The 22319-nt window shown below is 45.9% G+C and overlaps 1 protein-coding gene across 2 annotated transcripts in view; it reads right to left on the bottom strand.

The window, feature by feature from the left end:
• CNNM4 (cyclin and CBS domain divalent metal cation transport mediator 4) overlaps positions 1 to 22319 on the bottom strand; it is a 331971-nt gene that overhangs the window by 142782 nt on the left and 166870 nt on the right. For both annotated transcript variants that reach the window (XR_013602507.1, XM_078666969.1), the window contains exon 2: positions 12097 to 12240. Coding sequence is in view for 1 of the 2 variants with exons in the window: in XM_078666969.1 (XP_078523095.1) it covers positions 12097 to 12240 (144 nt within the window). In the remaining variant the exon portion in view is untranslated. The remainder of the gene's footprint in view (positions 1 to 12096; positions 12241 to 22319) is intronic.

The raw sequence follows: 22319 nt of genomic DNA on the forward strand, positions 1-22319 counted from the left end.
CCTGGAGGGTCGACGATGCTAAGGAAGTTGGGGGAGATCAAATATGAAAATATGCGAGTGATGGTATTCCCAGACTACTCACGGCACGTGCAAAAGCAATAACGAACCTTTGATCCGGTCAAGGCGAAGCTTCGAACACTTTAGATTCAAAACGTTACTGTTCCCAGCTAAGCTTAAAGTTATCTTCCAAGGCAACACGTTGTTTTTTCAGACTCCAGAAGAGGCATGGGCGTGGATTGAGGAACAGCCTCAATTCAGACGCGGATCACCCCGAGCTCCAGATCGGTTCACAGAAACGAGACTGGGCTCAAGTCAGGAGCGACCCAAAAAAAGCGCAGGAGACCAGTGTTGAAAATCTGAGGGACAGCGGGAGGAACACTGGCGAGGTCCTTGCGGCCTAGAGAAAGTAGGTCACAAATATCGGATTCGGACGCCGGCGCCGTTCAGGGCCATGTATTACACACCTTGTTGAGACAGAGTGACAATATACACACTGAACTGTCAGAAAGAGAAGATTCTGCGGATGCAGACAGTGAGCACGCGTTACTCAAGAGCATTCAGCGGTTGGAAGCCCCAGATCCGATTTTGCTCGATGTAAGCACGCAAGAGCAACATCCGACGAGTAATGGCGAAGAGGACTGAGATGGGGCCGGACAGCCACCCACAAACAGCGAGAAGGCCCTGAGGCCTGGTAGACATTGTAGATCTTTGGCAGGAGACAGGGAAGTACACTGAGTGTTGTTATCGTATTATTGTGTGGTTAATTGAAACAGGGGGAGGGAGGGCTACAGACCTCTTACAGGATTACCCGTGCCAGAGTTGTCATGTTGACGAATTGGGGGAGGGTATGGGTACCTCGAAGAGTGTAGGATTGGGGGTAGGTTAGACATGGTCACATGTTGGGTATTGATATTGTCACAAGGGGGGGGGGGGTGACTGTTCTTTTTAGTTCAACCAAAAGAATGCAGAGAGTGAGCTGGGACTGTAAGATGTGGGCAATCCTCTGGGAGGGGGTGGGGTGTGTAATGAGTCCTGCATTCTATTGCTATTACCGGGGATAGATTCACGGCATTGACATAGAGCGTCAATGAGCTAGGAAACCAAATCAAGCAGGGACTTGTATCTCAATATCTCAAACAACATGAATCCGACAATCTTTTTACAGGAAATGCATCTAAAGGGTTTAAGTTGTTCTTTCCTGGGAAGGGGACAGTATACTTACCTGGCACACGCAGGTTTTCCAAGAGGTTGTGAAGAGTGGCAATTATCATTTAAAAGTCGCCTCCCTTTCGTATTATTCAACAGTGGGTGGACTCTGACAGTACATATGTTGCAGTACAGGGGATATGGAACCGTACGATGGTCTTACTTATTAGTGCCTATGCACCCCCGCGATTGCAGCAACTTATGCTAGACAGTCTGACGGAGATTCTATTGCACTCCGGACCCGCTATACATATCATAGGAGGGGACTTAAACGATATGGATGAGCCCTCCCTAGATCGAACCGAACTAAGACCTACAATGCAGGCAAAATTTCAGGACGCCCTTGGACTGACTGACTGACTTATCGAGACGGCACCACCCAAATATACGTGCATATTCCTACTTTTCGGGTGCTCATAGGGTATTTTCAAGATTAGACTATCTCTTTGCTCCTGCAGGGGAGGTCGGACCGGTGGAGAGGGTGGAATACTTAGCTAGGGGCATCTCAGACTACTCACCGCTTTTGTTAACGGTGGGCAGGACGGGTGACCGTAAGGTAACAAACTGGAGACTGAGCCCATGGGCCTTGAAAGATGAGTGTTGCTGAAGAGATTAGGGTGGATTCACAGCTCTACTTTAAGGAGAATGTAGGTTCAGTACAGTCAGCAGTCACTTTATGGGAAGCATTCAAGATGGTGCTAAGAGACAGAGCGCAAAATATAATTGCCTATAAAAAGAGACGAGAAACCCAGGAGTTGGAGGCCTTGGAACGCAGGCTTTTGAGTCTGGAGGGAAGTGGCGCCTCTACAATGTCTGTTCATACCCTTCGCCAAATTGAGATTACCAAAAGGGAATTTCAGGCCCTAGCGGCCAGGGAGGTGAGGGCTTACCATCCGGTAAAAGGGTGGGGAAACTGGTAGCATGGTTGAGCAGGAGGAAATGGAGTCGAGATGGGTAACGCAATCATTGAACTAGGCACCACACATACCACACCCACAGATATTGCAGGGGCCTTTGCACTGTACTATACGTACTTGTACGCAGCTACATCGCAGGCGGATGTGGCGCAAATAATCCACTATTGGACGCAATTGAGCTTCCCTCGCTCTCGCGGGATGAGAGGGACAGACTAGAGGAGGACCTACCTCACTCTCGAGGAAGTGACAGAGGCCATCGAATGCCAAAAGTCAGGAAAAACCCCAGTCCCAAATGAACTCCAGGGAGAATTGTCTAAATTAAATAGACGTTTGCTGGCAACACACTTACTAAATATGTTCCTGATGGTAAAAGAGCAAGGGTTTCTCCCACTAGATCTTCGAATGGCCACGGTAGTGGTAATTCACAAGACTGGGAAGCCTTCGGAGGATTGTGGGTCATATCGATCCATATCTCTGCTCCCCATCCAGACCGAAATTCTGGCTACCATTCTTGTGACGCGGCTCCTGACTGTCATTACCCCCTTGATCCATAGAGACAAATCTGGTTCCATGCCTAAGCAAGCCACGCGTTTTAACCTACGACGCTTGGCCAGTTGGATGGCCACGGTTCAGGGTCAGGAAAGCCCTCATCTGCTCCTTTCACTAGACGTCGAGAAGGCATTCAATACCATTCATTGGTCCTTCATGAGATGCACCCTGGAAAAGTTTGGCTTTGGCCCAATCTTTAGGGACTGGTTAGCACTCCTGTATAATGCTCCTGAGGCCAAAGTCTGAGTTAACGGGTGGTCTTGAACAGTTGGTCGATTCAACGAGGCACTAGGGAGGGTTGGCTCGTCTCCCCAATTATTTGCTCTAATATTGGAGCCTTGGCCTGTATGGTCCGAACACATCAAGGTCTAGGGGTTTTTGTAGACGAGTCCCGCTTTTTAGAAGAAGAACGTATATCATTATATGCGGATTATATTTTATTATACGCCACTGACCCAGCAGTGACACTCCCTAAACTACTAAAAATTTTTGGAGAACATGGCCGACATGCAGTATATAGGATTAATTGGGGTATATCCACCCTGTTCCCTATAGCTGGAATGGTGGAGCCCCACACTTATCCGAGCTGCCTTCGGCTACCCACCGAGGGGTTCACTTACCTGGGACTCTATATTACCACTGAGGTAGCAGTTAACTTCGAGCGCAATATCGAACAAATCCTCTTGAACTTCCAAGTATATGTCAAGAGATGGAGGAACCCCCCCCAGACGATTATGGGAAGGGCTGCAATGTACAAGATGACTACACTCCCGCAATTGCTATACATCTTGCAAAATACCTATTGTAAAATCCCAGAGACTGTGTTCACAACCCTCAATAGCGAGCTACGCTTACTGTTATGGGACGGTGCTCATCCTCGAATGGCGTTACACACACTACAGTGAAACCCATACAACGGCGGTCTTGCCCTGCCGAATATCAGAGCCTACTACAGAGTGGCCTATCTCATTGTAATAAATGAATGGAACCACGCTCCACAGGACCATCCCACCTATAGGTTGGAAAGATTACAATTCAGAGAGTGTACACAATTACACTTTATCTATGGTGGCAAAGGGAGTACTCGACTCCTACCAGCTACCCAAAGTGTGCTGGGGGAATGGAAAAGTGCTGAGAAGCAAATGAACAGGGACATGAAACCAACAAGGGAGACCCCACCAGAGGAGGGATCTAGACTGATTGAAATTAGAAAATTAAGATGTTTAAAACAATGGGATTTATTTATTTATTTGACATTTGTATGGCGCATCGTAATCATTTCCAGGGGGATCTCTCGGCGCCTAGCAGCACAAAACAGACCTCTCGCTCAGCCTGGGCCCCTAGAACAACCAGGTTTTTAGACTCTTCTTAAAGTGACCCAGAGATGTACAACCACGCATTACTTCTAATAACCTGTTCCAATGGAAGGGGGACAGATATGAAAAGGCGTGCCCTTCCATTCTGAACTTGTTTATTTTCCAAGGAGCTAAGAGATTTTGATTGCTGGATCTCAGCTGGCGCCCCGGGATGTACGCTCTCACCTTCTTTCTTAGGTATACCGGGCCCAGGCCTTGCCTTGCCTTGAACACCAAGATAAGAAGTTTACCGATAGCTCTCTTCCTCACGAGCAGCCAGTGCAGGGATTGCAGCAGGGGACGGGAAGGGGTGCGTTGGGGCTTGTTTAGAGCCATTCTTGCGGAGGTATTTTGCAATATCTGGAGCCTAGAGAAAAGTTCTTCCCTGGCACCCACCAGAAGAGCGTTCCCGTAGTCCAACCTGCTCACAATCAGTGCCTGGATGAGAGTCTTTCTTGCCTCCAGAGGGATCCAAGGAAAGACTTTCCTTAACGTTTTAGCATAGGATTGAATAGGGATTTCAAAAGTAGGGGTTGTAATGCAGGCAGGGACACTGGCCCCATTCGCCTGGCTACAAGCCACATATCAGCTACATGACACCCAGGCCTATGCCTATCTCAGACTAAAATATGCCTGGCAGGCGGAGGGACTGGACACACAGACATTGCTGGAGTATGCCCCATTAGAAGGCAGACTTTTGCAGGAAGAGATTCAGACTCAGGCCATCTCACTGACCTATAAAACACTGATTAACAATATGCTTGACAAACTGAGCACTCTTCAAACTAAATGGGAACTTACCAAGGGTACACTAGAGGATATTGACTGGGAAGCAGCCCTTATGCACCCACGAGAAGTAGCGATTAAACTACAACTACGGCTCATTCAATATAAAATTCTGCAACGGACATACTTTGACAGAGCACGCCTTCATTCTATGGGGAGAGCAGATAACCCAGATTGCCTCAGATGCCACACACACGGGGTACATTTATACACACCCTTTGGTAGTGCAGTAGGGTTTAAACTTATTGGAGAAGGATAATACAGGAACTCAATAACATACTAGAGGCCCAACTTGAGTTGGCCGCAAAAATCCTTATACTGGGAATCCCCACAGAAGTGGACCTGACAAGGCATAAACTCATGTTGGCTAATTTGGGGCTAGTGGTTGCCAAGAGGGACATAGCTAGACATTGGGGTGTTCACCGACTCCCTACACTCAAAGAATGGAGAGCAAGTTTGGATCTATGTATGGTTGCAGAGAGAGTGACATATAAGGCAAGGGGCTGCCCCCGGAAGTTTAGAATGATATGGGTGCAGTGGATAAAATACTATGGGTTAGAACTGGGTGATGAAGAGGAGGAATTGCCCTACCAATGGGTGGAGCGGGGAAAGAGTCTGGATGATTGTGAGACCAGACTTATCCTTGATGAAGGGGATTCTGTTAGATCTGACCCTTAGCGTATGTATCTGTAGTGTGTTGAAATCCAACCTCGTGCTCTCTTTCAGAGAAAATGTTGATATACTTTTTGCCCTATGCCAACTGCGATTGCCCAACTACCAGTCTGTATCGTGCATTCATGATTTTTTGATTATAAATTCAAATTATTAAAAATAAACAAACATATTTAAAAAATAAATAAATAAATATTATGTGTAGAGGATAGAGGGGACTATGAATTTGTTGCATTCCTAAAAGATTTGGATATGGCCCTTCCTTCTGTATCGGCTAATGCATGGTTGACAGCATTAGACAAGGGTTACTGTATCATGTGGACAGGCTGTTTGTTCCAACATGGGGGCTACAGCAACAGACGCTGCAATGGTGTCATTCCACTCCTTTGGCAGGGCATCCAGCGGAGGAAAAGAGTAAGCAAACTTGTCAGCTGTGGCTTTGGTGGGAGGGCATGACAAAAGATGTGCATACGTTTGTTCGGGCTTGTCCCACATGTGCATGACAAAAGGATTCTCATTGCGCTCCACAAAGGTTTTAGCTGGCTTTGCCCATCCCCCACGTACCCTGGTATTCCATATGTATGGATTTTATTACAGACCTCCCTGTGGTTCAGGGTTATATTACTATTCTTGTTATGGTAGATCTTCTTACTAAGATGCCTCATTTCCCCCTCTCAAAAATATTCCCATAGGTAAGGAGTTGGTTGACGTTTTAGTCACATGCTGGGATTTCCTCTGGGGAGATTGTTTGGGCCACCTTTGTTCCTGCAGACTCGGAGCTTCAGGTTAGTAAACGCTTGACTCCAGAGACCCTGAATAGGGAGATCCTGTAAGTGAGCACCCCTTCCTGTAAGGGATGCATCTGCTGTAAGAATGATCTGGGGAACAGGGTTGAGGCATGGCCACTTCTTTGATAGGTTTTGTTTGTTCCACCACTGCAGAGAGCAATCAGTGTGGCTGACTACCAACACTAGGGGCCATATGTATGGAGCCTTTTTCCCGTTCGCAAACAGGCCGATTCTCAGAATCGGCCCGTTTGCGAACAGGAAAAAGCCTTTTGAGAAGTATCATCCCAAAAGGCCCTCGCAAAATAGGGAAAACGCAGAATTTGCAATTTCCTATTTTGCAAATGCATTTAAAGTATCGCAAATTGCGATTCCTTAAATGCAATTCTGGAAGCACCCAAGTTGTGCGATTTTACCTCGAGAAATCGCAAATTACCACAGATTTCAAGTTGATGGTAATTTGCGATTTCCTTGAAAAATTCACTTTTTTGCATTTTCCAAAGGCGCATGTGGCGCACATACATGCCCTTAGGGCATGTATGTGCGCCACATGTGCACACATGCATATTTCAGCGGTGCAAAAGGGTGTCCTTTTGGCACCCTAGCACCCTTGAAATTGCATTCGCAATTTGCGAGTACCTATTGGGTACTCGCGCATTGCGAATGTCTTTCCATTCATTCCCATGGGCCTCTAGGCCTATAGGAATGAATGGGAAGGTATTCCTTAATTGAGAATCACAATTTGCAAATCGCAATTAAGGAATATGTAGGAATTGCAATGATTGCAAAATCTACATACATTGCATTTTGCGAGTCCTTAATAACAAATCGCTAAAATTCGCTATTAAGGACTCGCAAACTGTAATGATGATACATCTGCACCTAGATCTTGTAGCTGAACCTCTAATGGAGACCATTGGCATGGCAGACATTCTTGCAACTGGTGCATATGTAGTTGAGCATGTGGTACTATTGCGAAACAAGATGCCATCATGCCTAAGAGTTTCAGAACTGCCTTGACTGTTGTGTTGATTGGGTTGAAATTGCTTTAGTAATTTTTGGATGTTTTGAATCCTGGTTACATTTCAGTGTGCCAAACCAAACTCTGGGCCCGATTACCATGTAGGCAGACCGCAATCCGACTGACCGTTGTTTGAGGTCCTCCAGACATCGGACAAGGCGGTCAGTCCACTGCATTATGATGCGGTAGGTGAAGGTATTGGGTGAAGTGACCATCCGCAGCGCTTCTGGCGAGCTCAAGGAACCTGTCAGAGCTAGGTGCGCTCTGCCGTCTGGATTATGATGCTAGTTCTCGACAGCCATTTTTTTGGTTGGCCTTTCCGACATGGAAAGGCTGTCGGAAAGTGTTTTGGGGGCCCTATAGTAGGGCCCCCTTCCCCCAGCCCTTTTTTTGGGCCTGAGGGGCTCCTATTGAGTCCCCCTAAACATCCCTGCACTGTGTGGCAGGCACCATGAGGTGCCTGCCGCACAGTGCAGGGATGTTTAAAAAAAACATCCATTATACAATGAATGCTTGTGCTTATGGGTCTTTTTTGCCAGTTCCAAACCGATACGGTGCTTCCGTCCAACTTCATAATCAGGGCCTGTGTGTTGGGCATGGCCCTTAAATACAGCTGAATCTGTAAAAGTTGATGGTGTTATTTCTGCATGTTGATAGTAAACCCAGTTGATTGAGAAGATGGAGAGTAGTCTGAGGGTGCTGTTGACACAAGAGAAGTGTACTGGCTTTGATGATCCAGTCGTCGTCTAGATATGGGAAGACATGAATGTTCTGACTGTACAGATGTGCTGCTACCACTGCTAGGGGTTTGGTGAACACACAGGATGTGGTTGTGACTCAAACAAGAGTACTTTAAACTAGTAATGTCTTCCAGCTATAACAAACCTGAGGTACTTGCGATGAGCTGAATGGACCGGGAGGAGGAGGTAAGAGTTCTTAAAGTCTAGGATAGACATAAAGTTGCCTTGTTTGAGGGACAGGCTCTATGGTTCCTTTGAGCTACAGAGCCTCCACTTCTTGTTTGAGCAGTGTTTGATCTTCTATGGAGAGACTGCGTCTGCGAGGTGGAATGTTTGGAGGTATGGTGATGAGCTCCAGACAATAATCATGTTCCATAATATCCAAAACCCACTGAGCGGATGCTATAGTTTTCCAAGCAGGGAAGAAATATTGTAGTCAGCCCCCGACAGCTGTTAAATGGATGGGGGAAATGAGAAGAGAGTCACTGCTTTGAGGTTGAGGGTGCGGTACATGTTGAGGGACCCCTGCAGTGACCATTCAAATTGTTTCTTTAATATGTACCTCTGTAGTATCCTCTTCGAGAGGAGGGGAGGTCTGATGTTGCCTGTTCAAGGAGTTGGAGGCATCCGAGGGTGTAGTTTTGGCACCCTGTTTGTATGAGGGATGCCCAAAGGAGCAATAAGAAGCAGGGATTTGGATTGCCCCCATTGATTTACCTGCATCGGTGTCCTTTTAAAATGTTTCCAATGCTTGGTCCACCTGTGGACCAAACAGATGCTCTTTATCAAATGGCGCATTTAAGAGTGTTTGCTGCACTTCTGGCTTAAAGCCAGATATACGAAGCCGAGCCTTCCTATGCAACAAAACACTTGTATTGATGCCCCTGGCAGCTGTGTCCGCTGAGTCTAGGCGACACCCGATTGAATTATTGGAGATCATTTTGCCCTTGTTAACAATTTCCTCTTTTTTTGTAATCCTCCGGGAGCTGTTGGAGGAACTCCTCCACCTTGTCCAATGTACCTTATCGTATCTTGCCAATAAAGCTTGAGTGCTGGCGATCCACCAGTGATTGGGGATTTCGCGGGCACCCTCTTCCCTGAAGCGTTAATAAGCTTGGACTCCCTGGAGAGTCTGAGGAGGTTTGCGAGTTGGCCGGTTTATGGGCATTAGACACAACTAGGGAATCTGGGGGAAGCTGACCCTTGATGTAGATAGGATCCGAGGGTGTGGCTTTATATTTGTTGTCGACCCTTGGTGTAATAATATGTGCCTGCCCTGGGTCATTAAAAATCCCATCTGAGTGGCGCAGCATGTCCTTGAGCACAGGAAGGTATTGACAGGCCCTATGTGTGCTGGACAGTGTTTCAATAAGAAAAATCAACCTCAATAGGGTCTTTGTGTAAGGTGACCTGGTGATATGCTGTCGCAATAGCAATGATAAGATGAAGCATCATGGGGGTGATGGCCTAACCAGGTAGCGATCTGGGTCAGTGTCATCCAGGGGGTCAATATAATTATCCTAAGGACATGTGGGCTGTGGATAAGAATTAAACCTCCCCACCCACCATGATCCTCAGGGGAAGACTGTGGAGACCCCTGTGGCATAATGTCCCCTAGGTCAGTATGTGAATGATGTGGTGAAGGGGGTGGAGGAGATGGAGAAGCAGAAAGAGGAGGATGCGGAAGACTGGTTGCTATGTCTTTCTTCTTCTTAGTAGGCAGTGTTAAATCTATGGCCTCTTAATAAAAAGCTGGTGCTTAGATGGTTGGGATGCGGCTACACAGCCATAGCGAAAATACGGCCAGTTAGAGGCTGTATATGTCGTTTTTTTTCTGCTTCTGGTCGAGCTGCTCCTGCATGGTTTGGAGGATTGTTTTGCAGACAACTTCAGAGCTGATGTGGAAGTTTTCGGTGCCAAAAACCACTGTCAATGCTTGTGCTTGTGTCAGTGCTTGTGAACAAGTGTAAAATTCCAAAGTGTGGAAATATAGATTCTATGCCAATAAATGTCGACACAATGCCACATCCAAGCAGGGAAGCTGCAGGGAGAGCCCCGACAAAGGAAAGGACATGGGGAGGCTCTTGCACAGGGACCATCCTGTGAACAGAAGGACACAGGAAGCTCTCCTTCTAGGGGGGAGGGGGCAGAGCAAATCCCCAGGAGGGACTAAGAAAGAACTTCTTGAGGGTGGTCACATAGAGCTCTTTAAAGGGTGACGCACAGACATGCGCCAGCAGCGTTGGATTGGGATTAAAAATCGGCCCGGGCACGCTAAAAAAAAGTGGCCTACATTTGCATATTCCCTTTCCACAAAACACTGTTTCGGAGACATTTTTTAACAAGCATTGGCATAGCCAATAGGTCTCGCCTTTGAGACCGTATAAGATAAATTAAAGGCATTGTTATTTAAATAAATAAAATGAATAAACCTCAATTATCCATTAATCTGCCAACCTGCTGTGGCGCCCGCAGCACGGTGCCCGCGGGGCCTAGTTCTATGCGACCACTTGGGGAGTGGGCTGCAGCTGGAACCCAGAGGAGGAGTGCCACTCAATTAAAAAAACAAACCTCAAGCACCCGATACCCTAAATCACGTTGGCGCGTGCTTGTGCGTGGGAAAAGTTGAGATGTCCACACAACGGTCTCTCTGTTTCCATGCAGCACCCCTACGTCGAAGCGCGCAGCTGTTAATCAGCGGCAGAGGAAGCAGACATGCAAGCCAGAAGGAAAGAAGCGAAAAACGCATTGGTCCTACAAAAAGCACCGCTAACATGTTCCCATGGGTAATTAAACATCATAATGTCGGAACAAGAGGAGGCGACACCCCAGATGCCAGATGGTGCAAAGCTAGAAAATAAACAAGCCCGCGAGTGGTGTGCCGCGCACGCTGCAAGGAATTTAAGGAATGCAGCAGGCACACGGCAGGCCGCTGCTGAGACTCCTAGGCCATGGGAGTGATAACTTAGAGGAAAGGAGGGACATGCACCCGCCTTTGGCAATTTGCGTGCTTTCATTATTGAAGGTCACACGCAAAGGCCAACAGAATGTGTGGGAGGAGTCCGACCCATACATAGAAGTCTCTTGGAAGTCTGGAGGGATTCCAAGAGGCCCTCTCCTAGAGCAGCGCATGCATGCTGCGCTAGGCTCGACCTAAACAAAAAGGTTTAAAAAAAAATGCATGTGTTAGTTTGGTGAAACACACCTGTAAGCAAGTGAGGCCACTTTTGCTCAGGCCCCCTGCTCAATATGCATATATTAATGGACCGGCCCAGCGAGAGAAAGGGAGGGACACCTCTGCAGTTGATGCACCCACTGGGCCGCTGGAAGCATCAAACGCAGAAACTGCCCAAATTGGCCCCCAGGCTGCTAAAAGATGTAGCCCACAACTGGAATTTGGATACCGGCCCCTCGGGCATTGCCCGAGTGCCGGCGTTACCAATCTGACGCTGTGCCCCAGGCAGGAAGGACAACGTGTGCGGCGCTTCATAAAGGTGGACCACAGAGACCACTCTCTCAAAGCAGGGGCTACAGAGGGGCACCAATTCAAAATGGGCGCTAAGGGAGTGTCCCATGCAGGAGAATGTACTTGTAGCCTTCTACACCGGGAAGGGGGTGGGGCAAAGGGGAGAGCTCGAATTCTGAAAGAGGTTCCCCCATACACCTCAAGCCACTAGCCTCTCGTGAAGGAAAGGACAGTGGGATTCAATACGTGACGCTGTTCGAAATGGACAGGACACGGTTAAACAGGGAGCAATGCATGAAAGAGGGCTGGGTGACAGGGTTACCTGGCATAACCATGCGTTCGATGCCGTGAGTCTCTGTGCTGGAGCAGACAGGAGACACCGGGGTCATTGCGCCAATGGGGACTGTGTGTGAGGAACACAGGAAACTCCCTTTCAACTGGAAAATGGGCAAAGGCTTTGTGTCGCCAAGGGACCCATGCTCCAGTCCAGGGCTTTTCCTTTCCAAAACATTGTTTTCAGGTGCGATAGCTCGTTTCCACAACTGAAGCTCATCAGGATGGGAATATGGAGCAGCAAACGTAAAAGGAGTCAAACTTACTGTACAAATCGGACTCGTCCAGGATCTCAGACTTGATGATTTCCTCAATGACATCCTCCAGCGTCACCAGCCCGACTACCTCATAGAAGGGGTCACCCTCCCCTTCGCTGTTCACTTTCTGTACTATGGCGAGATGGGATTTACCTGAGGAGTGAACACAAACAAAAGGTCAGAAAAGGAACACTGTAGCTTAGAGTCTGGAGCAGCAAGTTATCTTTCACTGGGTTCTGCATTGGTGAAACTTGATTATCTCACAAACAGCAGACTGGTCGTATGAAGCAGCACATACTCTTAGGAATCCTCCCACACTCTGGACAGAGGGTCTACCTGTCCCAGTAGGAGTATCGCAGGCAAACATGAAGGTCATAGATCTCTCCCCAATGTTACAACTGATTCCCACCTCAGAGAGCACCCAATGAAGAGGGCTTAGGGAGGCTACGGAATGCTGCCTTTGCATTTATTGAAGGTTGAAGTATTTTGTCCGCAAATACGATACACAGCATAAAACAGCCAAAGAGGGCTGCCACATAGGTGTGCCCACACACTGTGGCCATCTTGAAATGATTTCTTTTGTTTTAAGCAAAACATTTCAAAGATGGCTAGCATGCAAGTTCTGGCATGTACACACAGGGGAAGCCATGTTCTCATGAAATAAAATTCATTTAAAGATGTCTGTCCACGAATAGTGGGAAGCAGCAAGGATAGTGTGACAAATGGGTGAAAAGCAGGAACTGTGGGAGACTAGTACGTTTTAAGAAGAGCTGGGGACTCAAAGGATGGGGAGGAGCAGGGAGAGACAGAGGGAGACAAACTAATTTCTCAGGCACAGCAATGAGAGGTTATAATAGCAGTGGAAGGATACATGTAATCCATTCAAAACACAGTGAGATCGAAATTCTACTTGGGCAGGACAAACCAGAAATGGGAGGAAAGCAATGAAATCAGGAGTAGTAAACTGAGATAGACAAGATAGCCACTGAATCGTGAGCAAAGGACGGATACAAAACCCACTTTAAATGTATAAGGAATACAATAGGTCTCATAGCCAACAAAAAGCTAACAGCGTCTCTAGGAGACCATTAAAAACCAGATTACTTTCACTCATGCACAATATAGGAGACAAGAATTTCCACCAGTGGCATGACCATCATTAAAACAAAACAAAGCAAACATGCATTTGTTACTAATTTGTTGTTTTGCCAGGCTTACGATGGGGGGGGGGGGGGGTAAAGGGGTTCGTAGTAGTTCAATTGCCACTGCAGAGTAATGGTGCTCCAGGTTACTTTTGAAGATGACAGAACTACTATTACTACTTCTATATTTACCACTTACACTACTACCATCATCAGCAACAAGCACCTAATATGTGAAATTAGGACCCTTCTCTCATTTTCAAAAATCATATCTGGGTGCAGGTCTAATACAGCTTCCAGGTAGCTTTGACATACATAGGCACATCCTTTCCTTTAATGTGTTTTTTCTTCACATTTGTTTTGTTTTACAGGTGTGTTGGCTAAATTAATAACTTTATTTTATAAGTTAGTGCTTCATACTGCAATTTCTAAGTGCTGCAAACGACCAGTGCTCTTTTTACCTAATTTAATGGTAATTCGTTTATCAACCATCACATGGATGGTAGGCTGAATCATTCTCGCCTGGATTACAACATGTCACCGGTAGATCACTGCATTATTCCGGGACACACATACGTTTGAGCGTGGTGGGTAACCCAGACGTTAATGATCCCCTTAATGGCGAGTACTCAACGAGCGATCTTGCCAGCTTATAAATAAAGTGAACTAAACCAAGACACCAACTAATGGAATAATCTTTTTTCTTTTTATAAATATAATGAGACCTGATGTTTTGGTGACATGGAGTCATCTGGTAACCTGCACAAAAACGTTATAGTTTCACGACGAACAAATTACTTACCTTCGGTAACACTCTTTCTGGTAGAGACTCTAGCTAGCCGCATATTCCTCAACTTTTTAATATTCCCAGGGTGTCAGATGGCTCTGGAAATTTTTCAGGAGTGCCTCTGCCCACCAGTAGGTGGCGTCCTCCAGTAACACCGCTCCGGAAATGACATGCAGAGTCTACAATAGGCCCCACTCCACGCTGTAGTCGGTTGCTTTCGAGAGTGTCAGCGCCTCCAGATGCAGAACCCCAAAAGCAAATTGGTGTAACCAGTAGGCACATTTCTAGACTTGGGATCTCATTAACCCGCAGAACGAGAAGGATGAAAGGGTCAGTGAGGATTCTGCAGCTATATAGTGTCTCTACTAGAAACAGTGTTATTGAAGACAAATACATTGTTCTTCTCTTAAGAGACTTCTAGACGTAGATTCCTCAGCTTCTGAATATTCCATAGACATCAAACTGGATCCAGAAACTTTTCAGGAGTACCTCGGTGCATCGGTGGGTGGCACTATGCAGCTCCCCACTGACACCGTTCCGCTCGGGAAATTACATGCGGAGTCTATATAGGTGCCACTTTCATGTGCAGTCGTCAGTTGCTTTCGAGAGTGTCCATGCCTCCAGATGCTGAGCCCCAAAAGCAAATGGTGTGGCCAGTATGCAGATTCCTAGACTTGGGATCTCATTAATAGAGTCTAACCACAGAACAGGGAGGACGAGTCAGTGAGAAATCTGTGGCTATATAGTGTCACTACCAGAAAGGCTGTTACTGAAGTTAAGAAACTTGTTCTTCTGATTGAGACTTCTAGCTGCGGACATCCTAACCTTTTGAATACTCCACAGGCGTCAGATTGCATCCAGAAACTTTTCAGGAGCACCATTGTGCGCTGGTAGGTAGCAACCTGCAGCTCCCCACTGACCCCGTTCTGTTCCAGAAATGACATGTATAGCTTATATAGGCGCCAGACCAAGTGCTGTTGTCAGTTGCTTTTAAGAGTATTTGTGCCTTAATCAATCAATCAGTTGATTTATAGAGCTCGACTTGTCACCCATGAGGGTATCTAGGCATTGGCAGGGTCCAGTGGTTCAGACGAAGAGCCAGGCCTTCAGTGATTTTTGGAATTCCAATAGAGATGGGAAGGCTCAGACATATAGGGGGGAAGTCGTCTCATGTCTTCGCTGCAAGGTAGAAGGAAAGTCCTCTGCTCCCGCTTCGGCAGATGCATTGGGTGTGGGCAAGCGAGAGGGAAGTAGGGTGGAGGTGTCTGGTGGGCTGGTAAAAATTCAGGCGGTGGTCGATGTAAGCGGGCCGACAGTTGTGTAGGGCCTTGTATGTGTGGGTGAGTAGCTTGAACTGGCATCTCTCTTGTACTGGGAGCCAGTGGAGCTTTCTGAGGTGAGGGCTGATGTGGATTTGTCACAATAGGTTGAGGACAAGTCTGGCCATGGCATTCTGTATGATCTGTAGCCTATGGAGGAGGTGGGCTGTGATTCCCTGAGTAGAGAGCGTTGCAGTCATCTAGTCAACTGAAGATGAGGGCTTGCGATGGTGCATCTTAAGCTCTGAGGTAACCATTTGAAGATCTTGTGCATCATGCACAGGATGAAGTAGCAGGAGGAGAAGACAGCGTTGACTAACATCCTGGTTAGTTCAGATGCAGAGCCCCAAAAGCAAATTGGTGCGACTATTATGCAGATTCCATAACTTGGGTTCTTATTAATGCATAGAGTCCAACCACATAATGGGGAGGGTTGTAGGATCATTGATAAATCTGTGGCCACATATAGGGTCTCTTCTAGAAAGAGCGTTACCAAAGGTAAGCAATTTGTTCTTCTGATAGAGACGTCTCAACGTAGATTCCTCACCTTCTGAATAGAAACCAAAGCAATCCCTATTCAGAGGTGAATCAGTGGATGGACTCAAACCTGAAGGTCCTGTAGGACTGAGGGTCCAAAAATGCCCCTCTCGGCAAACTTGACTGTCCAGACAATACTGCTTTGTGAACATATGGAGGGATACCCATGAAGCCGCCTGAAAAATGTTCAGGACAGGGACTCGGTGTGCCAAAGCAGTGGTAGCAGCTGTGTCCTGGTAGAATGAACACATAGTTTTTCCAGAGGCTGCTTTTTAGCCAATGTATAGCACATCTTAATGCAAAGCACGATCCAGTGGGAGATGATTTGCTTCTGCACAGCTTTGCCTTTTGTCTGATAAGAAGGTGGTATACGCCAGGTTGACATAGAAGGCTTGAATACTCCCTGCTGCAGCGATGTTATGGCGACGAGGAACACTGGCTTGAGGGTGAGACGCCGCAAGCTCCCACTGTGTGAGGACTGAGGGAGAGAGAGAAAGAGGAAACAAATGTTGTAAACCTTTCAAAAAGTGCATAACAGCTAGGAGACCATAAACAGTGAGGGATGATCAGGTAACCGCAAAGAAGCCAAAAGAAATGAAAAGTACCCTTTAACTGTGCCCAGAGTAAAGCCTTTGCAGGCTAGGGACAAAACAAATAACAGACCACCTTCAGGCTAAGTTACATAAAGTTTATTTGCTAAGCACTGCACCAAGCCACAAATTTGTCCCAATGACAGGCGTTTACAGTTTTTGTTGAGGAACGCCTGGCTGTCAAGATGATATCAACCACCTCAGGAGGAAGGTCGAAGGTATTCTGCTGCCACCACTCAATCTCCACACATGAAGGTAGAGATTGAGAAGGCTCAGATGCAGAACCCTGCCCCGTTGTTGTGACAGCTGGTCTACTGGAGAGGCAGTCTGATCGGAGGATAGATCCTCAAACAGAGGAGTTCTGGACACCATACCCTCGTGACCGATCTGGAGCCAATAGGACCCGGTCAGTCCTGATCGTCTTGAGAACTCGTGGCAGGAGTGGCATCTATTGAAAGTTCCACTCAAGGCAAAACACATCTCCAAGCCTTGGAAACTCCAACACGCAGAATTGCTGACATTAAGCATTCCTGGCTGTGGCAAACATATTGAGCCAAGGTTTTCCCCATTCGGAGGGAAACTTTGTGCCACCACAGGGTGTAAACTGCTACTCAGGATCTGCTAGGAGCCGATGGATGAGCTTGTCCGCCTCAACGATCCTGCCAGGTTGTTCACCACCAGGAAAATTCACTGGAGTTCCAGCAATTTCCAGAGAAGCAGAGCATTCTGACTCAGGGCCCATGACCCCTCCCCCTCCCCCACTCTGTACTGCTTGTTGGAGTAATACATTATGGTAGTGTTGCCTGTGAGCTCCTGTACCAACCTCCCTTTGATATCAGCTCCAGAAGGTTGATATAGAGCTGGTACTTCGCCGGACACCAGAGGTCTCGGATCTCCGCCTCTCCCATATGGCCACCCAAACCCTGAAGTGTTGCATCGGTCATCACTGTCAGTCCTGGGTGGGGAAGGGAGAGGGGTCTGTTGCCGACCCAAAAGCATTCCAGTCACAGTTACTGCAGATATCTTGCATGCGTTGCGGAAATTTGAATGCGGTCGGAGAGATACCCTTGATGTTGAGCCCATTGAGACTTCAGGTCCCACTGCTGAGCCTGTATATGCCACTGGTCGGGGTCGCCCGGCAGGAGGCCGTCACTCCTAGCATCTTCAAAATTGACCCAATTGAAATCCAGGACTGAGGCTGAAAGATTTGGACGATAGCCTGAATGTCCTGGACTCTCTTTCCAAGAGGAAAGGCACAAAATCAAACAGTGTCTAGAATGGCTCAGATGAAGGGAAGCACCTGAGAAGAAGGCAGGTGTGACTTTTGCGTATTGATAGTGAACCCCAAAGATAAAGCCAATGGGCATGCATGATGGGCATATGAAAATAGGCATCCTGCAGGGACAACACCACCATCCATTCTCCAGGGTCAAGGGCAGACCAGACCTGGGCCAGAGTAAGCATTTTGAATTTCTCTGTTCAGAGGAAGGTGTTGCGAGGGCGCAAGTCTAAAATAGGACAAAGTCCTCCATTCTTTTTGGGTATCTGAAAGTAGTGGAAATAACAACCAAGTCCTACTTCTGGCATGGGCACCCTTGCGATAGCCCCTTTGGTCAAAAGGGCTTTCACTACCTGTCACAAAATAGAGAGCTGGTTCTTCATTAGACGCTGGTGGTATAATGGAATGTTTAGCAGTGAGAGCATGAAAGGTAGGACCTCTCACCGAACAACTTGCAAGACCTACCTGTCTGATGTAACAGCCTGCTAACCCAGCAAATATTGTCGATCCTGCCTCCCAGCAGGTGGTTGTGCCTCACTAAGGGCACCCTTAAGGAGTTGAGCAGGTGAGGCTGTGGAAGTAAAGTGGACTAGGCGGGCGTTGGCCTTGACCGCTGGGGCGGTGGACCTTGACCGCAAAACTTCTTGAAGAGTTTGGATTGGCTGGCGGTATGGGGTGCTAATGTTGAAGCGGCAAAAGGAGCAGTTGGGCCAATGACGCTGGCAATGAGGGATAGATGAGCCCAAGGAACATGCTGTGGTCTTCTGTCCTTAAACTGCTCGAGAGTGGAGTCTGACTTGCCCCCAAACTGGTGAGTCCTGTAAAACAGCATGTCCATCAGACTACTTGACTATCGTTTACATTCCCTGCACTACTGCGGTGTCACTGTAGCAATTTTTAATACACAGGCCAGTGTATGATAGACCCAGCATGCTATACACACATAACAGGTCAGAAATAGTGAATGATAAATACATATATATTTATTATTTTCATGTATTTAGTGTTTGCACCATTGCCCTTGTCCTGAAGAACTTCTAAGGCTGAAACGCGTCCGTGTCGACACCCATTTAGGAGGAGTCTGTAGTATATAAAGAGTGATTTAATAATGGTTTATTGACATAATAAGAGCGATAGAAGATAACCCCCCCTTTTTGACTTGTATGTCAATTTCGACTACCTCTCAGTGTATCCCCCAGATCAAAGGGTGGACAGAAGGAATAATTGTTATGGGTTTTTGGCAACGTTAGTTGTTTGTATATATATTTTTTGTACATTTTTGCCTCACAGATTTTTTGTGTAGAATTATATGTTGTCGATTGACTAGGTGCCATTGTATATGTGTGTCTCTATTAATGAAATCATATGTGTTTGAAGAAAAAACTCTGAGAGGGTAATTAAATGTGCTCTACTCAAAAATAAAAAATATGATATTAAATCCTCCCTACCAATCTCTGTTTATATATTGTTATATATCCAGGTAAGAGGAGGGTCATTTGGGTATACCCCGTATATACATACACCTGTATGTTTACACTTTTTCAAGTTTGAGGGTTGTTTGTAAAAATAATAGTCCTTTTGGTCCGATCAATATACTGTGGTATCTTGTCCTTTGATGTGCTTGATGATTATTTATTTCACACTGTTTATAATTTTCACATACTCACATGTTTAGATACAATGGCAGAGCCCCATATGGTTAGCTACTCAGAGGAAGATATCAATAAATTGAAACTAATCCCATCGCTGTTGGGAGGAGAGTTGTTGGGACAAAGTAGTGCCATTTCAGACAAGGGAGAGAGACTCATACAACTAAGAAAGAAAAACACGAGAACCCAATTGCATGCTCAGGTGCCCCTGGAACACTTGATGTCAAATGCTATCCCTGCAGGAGAAAAAAATCCCTGTAATTTTTGTAAATGACAAACCATATTTTCTGGATTTCAGTGGAGTAGGAACTAAGTGCTCCTGTGATTGGATTGTACTTTCTATCCAGACAGCCCCACGAATTAGTGAGGAGAAACTGAAGGAAATCAAGAAATTGGAGGAGGAAATTGGGAGCAACACCGCTATAGTGGAGGCGAAATCTCTATTAGAAACTATAGAGAAAACACTTGGAGATTTCAAGACGCACACAGTGAACTTAAAAACCTCCAAAGTGACAAGGGACATTAAAAACTTTAATTTGGATTTGGTGTACCCGTATTTAAAAAAAGATTTCTTCAAAAATAACCACTACAGCAGCCTAAATTTAAAATATAGAGGTAGATCAAGGTCCACGTTTTTGACCTTTTCAGACTCATCTTCAGATTCGGACCAGGGTGCGGGCCCGTATTATAAGCCATACCCTACATACCAACCGTACTATCAATATTCCAGAGTCCTCCCTATTTTAGACAGATGTGGAAACAGGGGCCGAGGATTCAGAGGGGGATGGAGAGCACCTGCACCACAGCAAAACCAAGAGCAGGGATACTTCAGGACCAGGCAGAGAGTCTACAGGCGATAGAACATCAGAATCAAATTGAACAAACTAAAACTGACTCGATGCCACTTTACCATTTAACTAATCACTCTCGGACTAATGCTGAAATAAAAGTACTACAAAAAGGACTATCTTTTGTCCGTAGTAGGGTACAAAACCCAGTAGATACAAAGACAGAAGTCTGGCAAATTTTACGTAAAATAAGACTTAAGGTCTTTTTTTCAGAATTCAATGAAGCTTCAGAGAGAAACATTAGTGGCCTTAGAAAAAAATCGTCCTTTTGCCCAGAACGAACAGCCATGCCGGATGAGGTAATAGTCTTTGAAGATCAAATGTTACGTGAAATAGATGCACTGAATACCAAGCGGATCTTTTATAAATCCAACTCTTCAAAAATGAACAGGAGGCATTAAAAAATCTAGCCGGAAATCCCCCTACGGTAATTAAACCAGCTGATAAGGGGGGTGGAATTGTACTATGGGACAGTAATAAATATGACAAAGAAATCCTTCAGCACGACTAAAAGCACAAATCTTACATTTAACTACGGAGGCTTTAGAGTCTGGGTATTTATGTAAAAAGGAACATGAATATTTAAATTTCACTACTCAGAAAACACCTAATATATACATACTCCCAAAGATACACAAAGATGTGACACTCCCGCCAGGCAGGCCGATTATTTCGGCATGCGGCTCAATGTTGGAACCTTTGGCGAAGTATATCGATGTGTTTTTAAAAGCATTTGTGGCCCAAAGCAAAGCATTCGTGAGAGATACCATGGACCTGATCTCTAAGATAGAGCATTCGATGTTCGATAGAGACCGACAGCTGTTGGTCTCATTTGACATCTAAAGCTTGTATACAAACATTCCGCAAGACGAATCATTGGTGGTCATGACCATGGTGCTTAACACAAGACTTAGACCCCACCAGGAACCAACAGAATTTCTGACAGCATTAGACCGTATTTGGTTAAAAAAACAATTTCTTTGCCTTTAAAAATGATCTGTTTTTATAAATCAAGGGCGTGGCAATAGGGTGTTTTGCCCCGGAAAAAGCAAATCTGGTTATGGATTATTTCAAAAGGCAATATATTTTTGATGAGGCTACCCCATTTAAATGTACATAATTGAATGGATACACTTTATCGATGATGGCTTCATGATATGGAATGGGACCCAAGAAATACTGGAACAGTTCCATATGTGGCTTAATTCCCGCACAGGGGACCTCAGGTTTACAAAAAATTCGAGTAATGTTCGAATTAACTTTCTAGATGTTTGGGTCATCGATAAAGAGGGGAAACTGGAGGTGGACTTATACACCAAGTCAACTGATCATAATACTCTTTTAGAATATACCTCTGGCCACCCAGGAAATCTTAAGGATACTCTACCGTACGGGCAGTTTTTGAGAGTTCGACGAAACTGCACCAATAAGAATGATTATTTTAGGAATGCCAAATCTTACAAAAAAAAACTAACTGGAGGGACTCCCCAAAGAAACTGGTCTGGGGGCTTTGATAAGGGCATGGTTCACCCCATGCAAATGTCTCCTCATACCCTAGGCTAAACAAGACTCAGAGCAGTTGACCTGCGTACTCACATTTAATCCTAAGGCAAATAAGGTAAAACAAATCATCTTGCGGAACCTGCGGTTGATAGAACATCTAAATATCCTGAGGCCTTTATTTGCATTCCGACGATCGAAACATTTAGGGCAGCATCTAGTGAGAGCTGCACGTTCTCAACCAATGAGGAAGGATCTAAGGGGCCTATTAGATCTGCCAGGAGTGACAGGGCACTCTAGATGTAACAATTGTGCAGCATGTTCATATACAAGTGACTCTACATCCATCGAGATCCATAATAAACAGCATACACAATTGAGTTTTTCGAACTGCAATACAAAAAATGTAGTTTACTCCGTGATATGCCCTTGTGGTAAAGTGTGTATTGGTCAAACCACCCAAGCTGTTAAAATGAGAATATTACAGCAAAAGTCCTGTATATGCTGTAAAACACAAGGAGCATCATTGGTCCAACATTTTGAACAGCAAGGCCATGATGAAAATGATTTAAGGTGGACAG

Source organism: Lissotriton helveticus, chromosome 11 (genome assembly GCF_964261635.1).
Source record: "Lissotriton helveticus chromosome 11, aLisHel1.1, whole genome shotgun sequence".
Classification (NCBI taxonomy): Eukaryota; Metazoa; Chordata; class Amphibia; order Caudata; family Salamandridae; genus Lissotriton; species Lissotriton helveticus.